The following is an 11,908-nucleotide window of genomic DNA, read 5'->3' on the forward strand; positions in this document are numbered from 1 at the left end:
GCGCTCCGCCACATCCAGCGCGATGACGCCCAGCTCGAAGACGTGCGGCTTGAGCTCTGCGCTCTGGTTGAACGCGTGGTTAGAAACGTACCGAGAGGGATCACCGTTGCCACAGCGCTGCTCCTCCGCCGGGTCCGCGAGGATCTGGTCTTCGGCCTCCTCTCCCTCACCTATGTCCTCCTCCGGCTCCATCTCAGTCTCCCCGAGAATGCTGACCTTGGCCAGGCCTTGGCCTTTGATTTTGCCCTCGGGTTTAGAAGGCAGGACGCTGTTGCCCCGGCCCTTGCCTGTGGACTTGCGCTCAGAGGTCGGGGCCTGTCCGTCGGGTTCTCCCCCGGTGCCAGGCGCGTGTTTTGGGGGCCCGGTTGCTGCCACCGCCACACGTACTGACGTAGAGTTGGTGCCCAGCTCATTATGTACACGGCAAGTGTAGACGCCCGCCTCCTTGGCACTCAGGAGGGGGACCAACAGGGAGCCGTTTGCGAGGGCCAGGAAGCGCGGTGTGGCTGGGGGCGCGGGCCAAGCGGGTGCGGGAATCGGCGTTGGGGCTTGGGTCTGCGTCAGCAAGTCCCCATCTCCTTCTTCTCCCTCTCCTTCCTCCGTCCCAACCCCATCGTCCTCCCCGCTCAGAACTGGTGGCTCTAAGACTACGGTGCCACCGGGGATCTGAAGTTGCCATTGCAGGCGGGGTGTGGGGTGGCCGTCGGCGATGCAGTGTAACATGAACGCCAGTCCCGCGCGCAGTGGGGTGCTCGGTGCCTCAAGCGGTGGCTCGGCACTCAGATGCACACTGGGCGGTGCACAGGGCAGGGCGGGCAGGCGGTACACCGGCACCCCCTGCAGCGCGGGAGGCGACGCACAAGCAATGGAGTCGGGCTCGGGTAAGGACACCCGGGTGCTCGCGGCCCAGGCCTGCAGCCACACAAGGCCACAGCCGCAGTGGAAGGGATTGTGATAGAGTTGCAGGTGTGACAGCGCGCTGAGCGCGTCGAAGGTGCCGGGGGCCAGTGTACGCAGCCGGTTGTTGTTGATGCGCAGGGAACGCAGGTCGGGTAGCGCACCCAGTGCGTCCCGGGGCAGAGAGCCCAGGCGGTTGTGGTTCATTTTGAGCAGCTGCAGCGCGCTCAGGTTGCGCAGGTCGCTCCACGGAAAGCTGGATATGAAGTTGTGGCTGAGGTCGAGGTTCTTGAGCTGACTCAGCACTGCCAGTGCGCCTGGCTCCACGGTGCGCACCTCATTGTGCGCCAGCCACAGCGACGTGACCTGTGTGACGTCGGCGAAGGCCCCTCGCCGCAGCACGGTGATCTTGTTCGCGGACAGACTAAGCGTGGTCACATTGGCAGGCAGTCCTTCTGGCACCTCGCGCAACTCTTTGTAAGCGCAGTCGGCGAACTGGTGAGCGTACTTGTCCACGCAGGCGCACGGCTCAGGGCATGCTCGAGCCCCTCCTAGAAGCGCCCAGACCAACCACAGGGCCCGAAGTGGGAACATCACGGCTCCTGCAGATGGAAGCCAGGGAAAGAGGAAAGAAGGTGACTCACTGAACCCTAGCTTACCTCCCCTATCAAGCTCTGCCTCCGCAAACCCGTCTAGCACAAGTTCCAGGACTCAGGTAACCTCCTCTATGGCCAGGAGCCTCTCTTGGCCAGAAGTGAAGGTCAATAAAAATCTCGAGGTTCTACGGATACTCCTTCCCAGGGCCCTAATTTCCTTTTCCAGCGGCCCGGTACATCGCTCTTTTTTCCCTTCCTACTCCTTCCTTCACGCTGGAGCTGGCCCCTCCGTAGGCTCCGCAGCTCGCCTATCTCCAGCGGGCTCCTCACGGACCCCTCTCTGTGTTTCTAAGCCTTAGTTTAACCCAGTGAAATGCATCCTACCCAGGAAGGACATTTTTGTCCGAGACTGGCTGTCCTCCCTGGAACCTTTGTCCCACATACAGCACTCGCACACACGCCCATTCAGGCGCACAACAATACACACAGACGCGGGGGTTCATCATCAAACCGCCAACTTCTGCAGGCGTTTAGAGGACCTGATGCTCAATTAGGAGGCTCACAACACATTTCCTAAACTCACAAACACATATGCACCCAGACACGGATACAATAGACCCTGGAGACCTCATTGTTCTCTTAACTGAACCGGCATTTGTACAGCGTTTTCCACCACGGTACAAAGCGCTTTCCTGTCCATTGTGAGAATTAACAGACACAAGGACACAAATCCTCACAGGAACCGACCCATCCACAAGAACACAGGCATGCGCCCGTGTGTGCACACGGCCCTCCACTGTGATAAAAACCCAGCAGAGAAGCAATAGGAGGACCTGCACTGCACGACTTGAGATGTGGGATCTGGGGAAGCCCATCCCCATGCCCTTCTGCATCTGAGGCCGAAGTCACCTGCCCGGGGCTGCAGCTCCTGTGAGGGGAGAAGAAGGTTGCTCTGCCAACCTTCCTTATGGGGAAGGAAGTCCTTCCCCCATGTTTGGACCAGGTGTGTTGGGAGAGTGGTCACTAGAGCTTCCTCTCAGGTCCCCCAGGCGGCTCCCATTGGGCAGAGGCGTCCCCAGCCAACAGGTCATGGGGCTGCCACTAGCTAATGAAGCTGGAGAAGGTGAAAGATTCTGCGCCTTTCTCCACAGCTCTGCGGTGCCTAAGGTCCCCCTCCCCATAAAACCTTAAGCCCGGTCACACAAACGAACTTGCACAGACTCCCTGCCCCCTCTGGAGCGCCTGTCAGGTTTGGCAGAGCCCCTCCCACACCCTGTCTTTGGGAACCTGCTCCTTCACTCTGCCTGTGCTCTTCTGGGAGGGTCCCTTCCCTCCCTTCTCAGTTCCTCCCAGACAGCACCTTCCCCCCAGCCCTGCACCCCATGGGGTGCTCTAGGCTGGACCTACCCTCACCTGGGTCAAGGTTGTGGGGTGGCCCCCATTACTTACCCAATATTCGCCGACTCTCAGTAAATGTCCTAGGGCTGAAACCCCTTCTCCAGACCCGGTGTGGCAGAGCAGGAAACATAGCCCAAGGAAGATACTCGCATGTGTTGTGGCTGGGGGCCGGGGGCAAAGACAGAGACAGGTAAGTTTGGGGACTCGGTGGCCCCAAAGTACCACTTCAGTTTTTCCTTTTGCGTCCGTTCCCCCCACCTCTCTGGCTGCAGGTTGGAGAAAGTCCTTGCGCGCTCCAGGCCCTGGCGGGGACGCGCATAGCCTCTCCTGCCTCCTGCTTGGTCTACTTTTGTTAAAGCCACGGAGACCCTCCCCAAGGCCAAGTCGGTCATAAGGGGCATCCCACGCCCACCGTCCCGGCTGGGCTCTTTGCAGCCTACTACACCCCCCATAACCCAGGTACCCCCACATTTACACAGCCGCTGACGTTGTTACTGTCCCTCATCACACCACCTCCCCCCTCAACGTTCAAACACATTCGCGCACACACAGTCCCTCACACCCTCCCCATAGTCGACCTTCACACGTTACAATCATCCATGGTCAGGTAATAATCGCATCAATGTGTTCAGTCCCTGCTACATTCACACGCATTTTCACGGGCACACCTGCACACGGGACACTTACCGTTCTCCTCTCGCACACGCATACACACATTCACGCGAACTCACCCTCACGCGCCTGTCCCGCCAGCGCCCGCAAGCTTCACTGCTAATTGAATGCAAGCCGCTTTTACGCCCTGCAACACGTGAGACAAACCATCTTTGAGGAATTTGGGGGAAGGAAAGCCGCGCGGCTGAAGTCGGGTGGGGGAAGGAGTGTCTTTGCCTTTAAACTCTTTTTGCAAATGCAGGCGATGGCACCGACAGACCTCGAGCCGGACCCGCGGAGCTGCGCGCAGCAGAGCTCGCGCGGACCCTTCCCTCCCGCACCCCCCGCTGCTAGCCGCCTCCTCCCCGAAGCCACGTTCAACACGATGCATAATTGATAGTGTTAGCAGAGCGCCGCGCCCTCCCTACCATTTTTGCCTGGATCTGGGCTGATATAAGCCCTAGTCTCCCCCCGCCGCCGCCGCCGCCGCCCCAATCCCCCTCCGCCCCGCCTGCTTGTCTAACCCGAGACCAGAACGCACAGCCCTGCAGGGCGTGCTGGGAAGGGACGCCCCCCTCCCCAGCCCACCGTAGCCCTGCCCAACCTCTTAAACCGGAACTCTTTACATCTGGTCTTTTGTGGCTAAACCAGCGCTTGAAGCCCACTGCCCGGCTCGTTGGCCTAAGCGCACCGCGGGACAGGTGGAGCAGGGGGAAGCTCTCCCGAGCTCACCCAAGCACCTCACTCCAGGTCTTGCCTGCTCCAGGAGAACGAGGCACGGAAGCTGCAGCAGACAGTAGCACAGACAAGGACGGTGTCAAAACGTCCGCTACTCTTGAGCACGGTGGGCTGGGGACTTCAGGCCTAAGCATTTCTCCCATCCCTGCCCCCCATATCTTCCCAGCCTCTCAAGCAGACACTGGGTCAACCCCACACGCGCTATCCCCCAAGCTGCGGTGGCCCCCCACCGCCCCGCCGTCTCACACCCTCACACAACAGCCGGCTTCAGCAGACTCGCTGTTCCCGACTCTCGCTCCTTAGCTCTGATGAAACCCCGACATTTCTTTCAGCGACGAGGAGGCGGAGGCGCGGCGATGTCGAGGCATTTGGCTAAAACCCGGTTTCCGCCCCCCGTGCGCTGCCCACGTTAGCCCTGGAGACAGCTACCGGCCAGAACCAGGAAAGGGGTTCAGGCTCCAGGAGACACGCAGAATCCCCACCCGTTCTGTAGCCACTGAGTTCTCCGGGCGCACCAAGTCCCACAGCCATCACCCCGGGCCATGGGGGGTCTCTCGTGGTGGGTCGATGGCGCGGGTTTGGGGCTTCCGTGGAGATCAATACCCCGATTTGAGTATTGAGCATCTTAATGAGCTAGGGGAGGGGGTGGGGAAGAGAGACAGGGTAAGAGCGCAGCATCTAAAGAGACCACCCGGCCCGGGGTTCCGAGGCTGCTTTGTAAATTAAATATGAACAGACTGGTGCGCTCACGCTCCAAGCGTCCCTCCCTCTCCTACTGCTGCCGTCGCTACAGGCGGCCCAGCGGGCTGGGACCATCGCATCTCGCTTAGCCCCAGTTCAGAACACAGAAATTCACACAGCCTGCTCTGGCCTGGGATCCCCCCAGCCCACCCATGGGGAGGGCGCAAGGCGCCTTTCAGGGAAGGTGTCTTCGAGAAAGGTCGAGGGGTGAGAGCACTGTGACCCGTCCCTGCCGGGGACCCTGTGGTGGGGCAGCCAGGATTGGGTCCCTAGCCTGGGAGTGAGTCCCTGAGGTTTCTAGGCCTTGCGGGGTCGGGGGAGGGACGCAGACAGCGGGACCAGCACACCCTTCTTTGTCTGCCGCACAAGGTGGGGGTGGGGGCGGGGAGCTGCGCCCTGGGCAGTTGTCCGGTCTTGGGATCCCTGAGGGGGCGGTCTTGGGAGCCTATGCCAGGGAAGGATCTTAGGAGGCAGGGGCCCAGCAGCTGGAGCTGAGTCCGGTCCCGGATGGCGTGTCCAGGGGACTTTTCGCGACTGAGTGAGGGGCGTCAGGCGGGGAGACCCAAGGCCTTTGGGCCCTCCCCTGGTTTTTACCTGTTTTCTTTCTTTCTTTTTTGCCTTCCGCAGGGAGGCAGAATCTGGGTAGTGGAAGGGAGAATAGGCTTGCTATTTGCTCGGAGCTTCCCCGGACTGCAGGAACCCGTCCTATAAGCAACCCGGAAACCTCGGGGCCCGAGGACCAGGGAAGACCCCCTTTCCTTGCTGTCTTGACAGGGTTGCAGAAGCCAAGGAGTTCGGCAGGGAGACCTTGGGTGGTTAAAGACGCAGTGACCACCCCTGCGCTGGAGCTGACTCCCGCGGTCCCCGGAGGCTCTAGCTCACTCTACAGCAAATGCTTTTGTCCCCTAGGCTGCCCTGGGGGAAAGACGCCCCTTACCCCTGCCTTCGAGCCTGGAGAGCCCAGTGCCCGCCCGGGCAGGGCTGGAGCCCGAGTCGCCCCAGGCAGAGTCCGCCGAGGCCTGGGGTGGGAGCCGCGACTTCTGGATCTGCCTCCGAGCTCAGCTAGAAGACTGCGCGCACCTCGTCCGGCGCCGCCCGGTGCGCAGAAGCCGGTCTAATGTTTATAACGTTAATAAAGACACAGTTAACGGGAGGGCTGGGTAGCAGGGAACCAAGACCTCACCCCGCCGCCGCCCACGTCTTTGATCGTTAAAGAAACAGTCAACTAATCAGGTGTGTGGAAGTAGGGGTGGGGGAGGGGAGGGTGACAAGGTTCCAAGCCGGGAGCGCAGAGGGTCCCAGATTCACAATCTGCCGAATCCAGACTAAGGCTTCTAACCAGGCTGGGGCCGACCCTAGATAGACCCAGGAATGGAGAGCTGGAGCCCCCGGCCACTTTTTGCGGATCGACCCTTAACTTCAACGTTGTGAATCCGGAGCGTCGGGATGGTGGGGAGGACTGAAACCCATTGGATCTGGGGACTTGCTGCAGCGACTCCGTCCGCGCGCTGTTCCTGGGGCCCAAGCCTGCTCCGCGCGCGCCCCCTGCTGGACACCGCTTGCCGGGCGGAGAGGCGGATCAATGGCGGAGGGTGCCGGCTGGGCGAGGAAGATGTGGCTGGAACCCTGCACCAAGGCGAGCGCTGCCCGCGGCTGTGCAGTCCTGCGGCGCGATACTCCAGTGGGGCGCGCTTAACCAAAGTCCCGAGGCTTTACTTCCCGTGCCCACCCAGTCTATGTCCCAGGTATCAGCAACCTCTGGTCCCCTACACAACACAGGCGCGGTCCCTACTTCGCTCTGCGTAGTGTTTCCAGTGCCCAGGGCGTCTCCTAATTCTTGAACGATAGTCGTCCCTGGCACGAAAGCTTCTTATACACCTCTCCCATTCTCCCTTCTCTCTGAGTCTTATGACTCTCTCAGGGGCCTATTAAAATAAATATCTGATATCTGAAAAAAAAATCTATTGGCGCTAAGAGGGGCAAAAGGAAACTGCAAAATTGGAAGAAATCGATGTTTGAATGTTTAGGACATGCAATATTGTGTAAACGATTCTGTTGCAACTGCACTCAGAGTTGTATATATGCCCTGTATTTTAATGTGGCACGCAGAGGATTTAATGGACTTGCCTAAAGATGTGGGAAGGGCCTCTGAGAATAAGAAAGCCGGGGCCCAGATGGGCATCAAACATCCCCACCATAGCAGCCGGTTAAGGCTGCGGAGACCTTCCCCACGGCTGCCCTCCAGCCAGAAGCCCCTGAACACTCACTGTTTTCCATCTTTCAGCTTCTGCGCGCGCGCGCACACACACACACACACGTTCTCTCCAGTCCCTCACCTCCAAGAAGCTGCTTTCCTTTTCTAATTTCCAGTCGAAAGATCACTCCTCAGGGAAGCCAGGCCCAGTTTATACTTCCCCCTCCGGCCTTTCCTTGTACAGGCTCTATGTAGTCGTCAGGAGGGCAGGTTCTAGCATCAGACTCCATTATGTACTGACTGTGCTTAGCCAAGTTATTTAACCTCTCTGTGCCTCAAGAAAAAAAGGCATAAATAAGAGTACTGGCCAGGCGTGGTGGCTCACGCCTGTAATCCCAGCACTTTGGGAGGCCAAGGCGGGCGGATCACGAGGTCAGGAGTTTGAGACCAGCCTGACCAACATGGTGAAACCCCGTCTCTACTAAAATCACAAAAATTAGCCGGGTGTGGTGGTGCGTGCCTGTAATCCCAGCTACTCAGGAGGCTGAGGCAGGAGAATCACTTGAACCTGGGAGGCAAAGATTGCAGTGAGCTGATTCCAGCCTCGGTGACAGAGTGAGACTCTATCTTTAAAAACAACAACAACAACAACAACAAAAGAATACCTATGCTTTTGGGTCACCTTGAGGATTAAATGAATCAATGTATGCAAAGCACTTAGTACCTGGCACTTAGTGCTCAGTACTTGGCCACTTTTTAAATACAATAGCTGAATTAGCCATTATTATTGCCTTGCAGAGTTGGACACAGGTTTGATAAAATGTTGTGCTGCCCACACCCCTACAGGCTTGTGTCCTGCCTCCCCCATAGGGGAGGACCTTGGCTCTGCCCCCAGACCTCTCTCTTCACCACCACCACCCCCTTTGCACACACACACACCATGGGTATATGTAGCAACCAGATTTACTATTATGATTTGTAAAGGTTTCTAGTTTCAGATACTTAGACTGGGCTTGTGGCTGCCACCAGCATGCCTGTTTGCGAAGAGAGATCTGCAACTGCAGACTTGCTGAAAGGTTTTTAATTAAAACAATATTCTGCTTAAGCGTTTATTGGACTTTGTGACTTTTAATTATTTTCTAGGGGGAAAAAAAAATCCACATTTGCCTATGAGAAGACTGTTGATTTCAGAGGAAAGTAGCAACCCGTGGCAGTTTGCTGGAGGCAACTGAGAGGAATTTTCTGAATGGTTCTAATGAAGCTCGACATTATTAATAATCTGGGATCCAGCCCATGACCCTCCCCCCAGCATTTTCATGAAATTAGCTTAACGTACTGGCAAGGCCTTTTATTGCCATCCAAATTAACAACAGCTCTTCCAGTGGCAGCTCATGTAATTATCTGGGTCTGTGCTTGTCTCACTGAATAAGAGGAACTCCTGCCTGGAAGAGGCAATACTCCTACATTCAAGGGGGAACCTGGCCTAGCAAGATGGCTCATGCCTGTAATCCCAGCACTTTGGGATGCCAAGGTAGGAGGAGTATTTGAGCCCAGGAGTTTAAGACCAGCTTGGGCAACATAGTGAGACCTCATCTCTACATTTTTTTTAACTAGTTGGGCATGGTGGCACACGGGTCCCAGCTACTCTGGAGGGAGACTGAGACCAGAGGATTGCTTGAGCCCAGGAGGTTGAGGCAGCCATGAGCCGTGATCACACCACTGCACTCCAGTCTGGGCAACAGAGTGAGACCCTGTCTCAAACAAACAAACAAACAAAAAACCATAAAAACCCCAAAAAACAAGTAAGGGGGGCGGGGTGCAAAATGCTTGGCAGTCCCACCCCAGTTCAGGCAGGACTGTTTTCCACAAGAGATGTTCTGAGGCAGCCAGCTCCTCTGTGGCAGGACTTGCCCTGGTAAAGGTAGGGCTGGGTGAGGCAGGGGAGTGGGGGCTGGAGATGATGTGTAATATTTCCATCGGCAAATAACAAGATACCCACCTCCAAGGATGGAAAGTATTAAGTATATCATCTCACAAAGCAGGAAGAAAGGCTGGCTTCCCAGCTGTTGATTCAGCGACTCAATGACATCAGCAGTCACAAGTTCTTTCATCTCTCCCCTCTGCCACCCTTAATAGGGCTTCCAGCCCAAGGACTGGGTCCCTTGGTGCCTTGGTGTCACTGGAGGGCTTCCGGAGCCACCAAGGAAACATACCTATTGTGTTTTTTTTTTTTTTTTTTTCTTTTCAGATGGAGTCTTACTCTTGTTACCCAGGCTGAAGTGCGGTGGCACAATTTTGGCTCACTGCAACCTTCACCTCCTGGGTTCAAGTTATTCTCCTGCCTCAGCCTCCCGAGTCGCTTGGATTACAGGTGCATGCCACCACACCTGGCTAGTTTTTGTATTTTTAGTAGAGACGGGGTTTTGCCATGTTGGCCAGGCTAGTCTCAAACTCTTGATCTCAAGTGATCCTTCCACCTCAGCCTCCCAAAGTGCTGAAAATTACAGGTGTAAGCCACTGTGCCCAGTCACAAACGTAATGTTAACAGACTAGTGGGTTAGAAAGACAGGTTTCTCTTTTTTGAAGCCACAGCCTCTCCCTTGGCTCTCGACACCTATTGGCATAGGACTATTTATCTCTGAACCAGTCACTGGTGAAGGGGTTGAAATTGATTGGTTCAGAACAATCATCTAGCCCTGATATGGCTATGGAGCAGTCAATCCCAAGGCTCACTACATGCAAGAAGTCCCTTTTAAATAGAAGGATTGGGGAATTACATGTTCAGAGTAGCCTAATACTGTATTAAAATGAATTGAAATGAGAATGACCAGGATTATAATGGACCATACTAGATACTTCCTTATCTGGAGTTTAGACCAATCTATATCCACAGTCTGAGATCACAGGGTCAGGGCAGTGTGTGTGACCAGGTTCAGGAAACTCTGGTAGGCATACAAACCAGAGGATTCCTTGCTTTCACAGAATTCTTGGATTGATTATTTTTATATTTACTGTTTCTTTCTTTCTTTATTTGGGTTGAGGATCAAACTGTGTTGTCCAGCTGGCCTCAAATCCTGGGCTCAAGTGATCCTCCTGCCTCATCCTCCCAAGTAGCTGTGCCTAGAGGCACACATTTCACCCGGCTCTTTCACGGAATTCTTGAAAGGATAAAAATCTGTTCTTGGAAATGCCTGTGCTGGGATCCAAAGCTATTTTTGGAGCAGTGGAAGCTTCAGTCTTTAGTCGGATATTTATGAACAGGAGATGTTTATGAACTCAAAGATGTCCCTGTATGACTTCACATCCTGAACATGTCTCCCAGTCCCATGGCAGAGAAGAGAGGCACTTTTACTGTCGAGGTGGAAAACAGGAGGAAGAATTCTACCTTGGTCTTAGGAAAAACGTGGGGCAGTGCAAAGCAGGGCAGAACACACTGGGCTTGGAGCTCCACAACCTGAAACCTCACTCCAGCTTCACAAACTCTCTAAGTGGTCTTGAGCGACTCTTGCCCTCTCTCCTTCTAGGTTTCCACCCATGGAATGGTAGGGGAATGGGCTAGATGTGTCTTGAGGCCCTTGGGGTGCTGTGGCCTTAGAAGAAGCCAGTTTGCAGGTTGAGTTGGGGCTTCTGGGCCGCAGGCTGCCATCTGATAGGGCTTTCTGCAGGAAGACACCCTCCTTGGGTGTCTGGGGGCTGTGGTTTCCCCTCTTCCTCATGGCCCTTGGCAGTTTCTGTGTCTCCCCTCCCATCACACTGCAACCCACCTCATCTCTTGAGGCCCACTTGGGCCCCAGGAGCTAGCCCCTCCCCCAAACCGCTGTACACTGCTCTGTGGGCAGAGGGAGTCTTCCTGCTTCAAAACACTTACCAAAGGTTCTTTCCATAGCAGGATTCAGGGGCGGTTGGGGCGCTGTTATTTGAGGTTAAAATCTGATCACTGAATATTTCAGAGCCTGGCACATCAACCGGGGAAGAGCAAGGCCGCCACCCCTCCCTGCTCTGCAACCCTCAGTCCTCCATTCCCTGGGGACACCACAGGACATAGAAGGGCCACAATAAACACACATTCAGAGAACTGTCCCCCACCCCAACCCGCCCCGCACCTCCTGTGGTCTCCTACAGACTGCGGGAGGGCGGGGCCCAGCGTCTCCTCCTCCTCCTCCATCCCCCAGACTCAAAGCTCCTGGGGTGTGGGGGCTGCCCAAGGCCTTCCCCTCCACTGTCCCCATCAAAGCCCAGAATAGCACAGGGAGGGCACTCAGTGGGCTGAAATAAAACTGACTTTTCCCTCGGAGACCTTCAGTCTCTTGCTATCAATAGACTGTTTTCATTTGCTCTTGGAAGTGGCTTCCCAGAAGCAGAGCTGAGACAATGTTTTGTGTGCAGGTGGTTGTTTAAAAAACTGCCCAAGCAAAAGCAAAAAACAACCAGAAGAGAGAAGGGGAAGTAGGAAAGGAAGAGGAAGAAGCTAAGCAAAGGTGTGATTTCAGGCACAGTCTCAGCCTTGGACTGATCCCAGGAAGCTCCAGAGTGAAAATGAATCCTGTTTGTCCCAGTGAGAGGCAGAGAAGCTCACTTCCACAGATGCACAGCAGTCAGACATTGGCCAAGGGCTGCCCCTCAGGGATGGGACTCCCAAGCACTTCCTCCTTTCTGGGCCTGTAGGCAATCAGCTCTAGTAGCCTGAAAAGAC

At 55.8% G+C, this 11,908-nt stretch overlaps 1 protein-coding gene across 4 annotated transcripts in view; it reads right to left on the bottom strand.

Moving 5' to 3' along the window:
* ISLR2 (immunoglobulin superfamily containing leucine-rich repeat 2) overlaps nucleotides 1-4,904 on the bottom strand; it is an 11,019-nt gene extending 6,115 nt beyond the window's left edge. The window contains exons 1-3 of one of the 4 annotated variants that reach the window (XM_011968562.1): nucleotides 4,300-4,904; nucleotides 3,623-3,690; nucleotides 2,943-3,052 (exon numbers count right to left, since the gene is read on the bottom strand). In XM_011968562.1, coding sequence (XP_011823952.1) covers nucleotides 2,943-3,021 — 79 coding nt within the window. In that variant the 5' untranslated portion in view covers nucleotides 3,022-3,052; nucleotides 3,623-3,690; nucleotides 4,300-4,904. Of the gene's footprint in view, nucleotides 1-2,942; nucleotides 3,053-3,622; nucleotides 3,691-3,970; nucleotides 3,998-4,168 lie in introns of those variants that run through there. The other 3 variants (XM_011968564.1, XM_011968563.1, XM_011968565.1) reach the window with 3 other exon arrangements.
* Between the last annotated feature and the right edge of the window lie 7,004 nt (nucleotides 4,905-11,908).

This window comes from Mandrillus leucophaeus, unplaced genomic scaffold (genome assembly GCF_000951045.1).
Source record: "Mandrillus leucophaeus isolate KB7577 unplaced genomic scaffold, Mleu.le_1.0 Scaffold848, whole genome shotgun sequence".
Taxonomy (NCBI): domain Eukaryota; kingdom Metazoa; phylum Chordata; class Mammalia; order Primates; family Cercopithecidae; genus Mandrillus; species Mandrillus leucophaeus.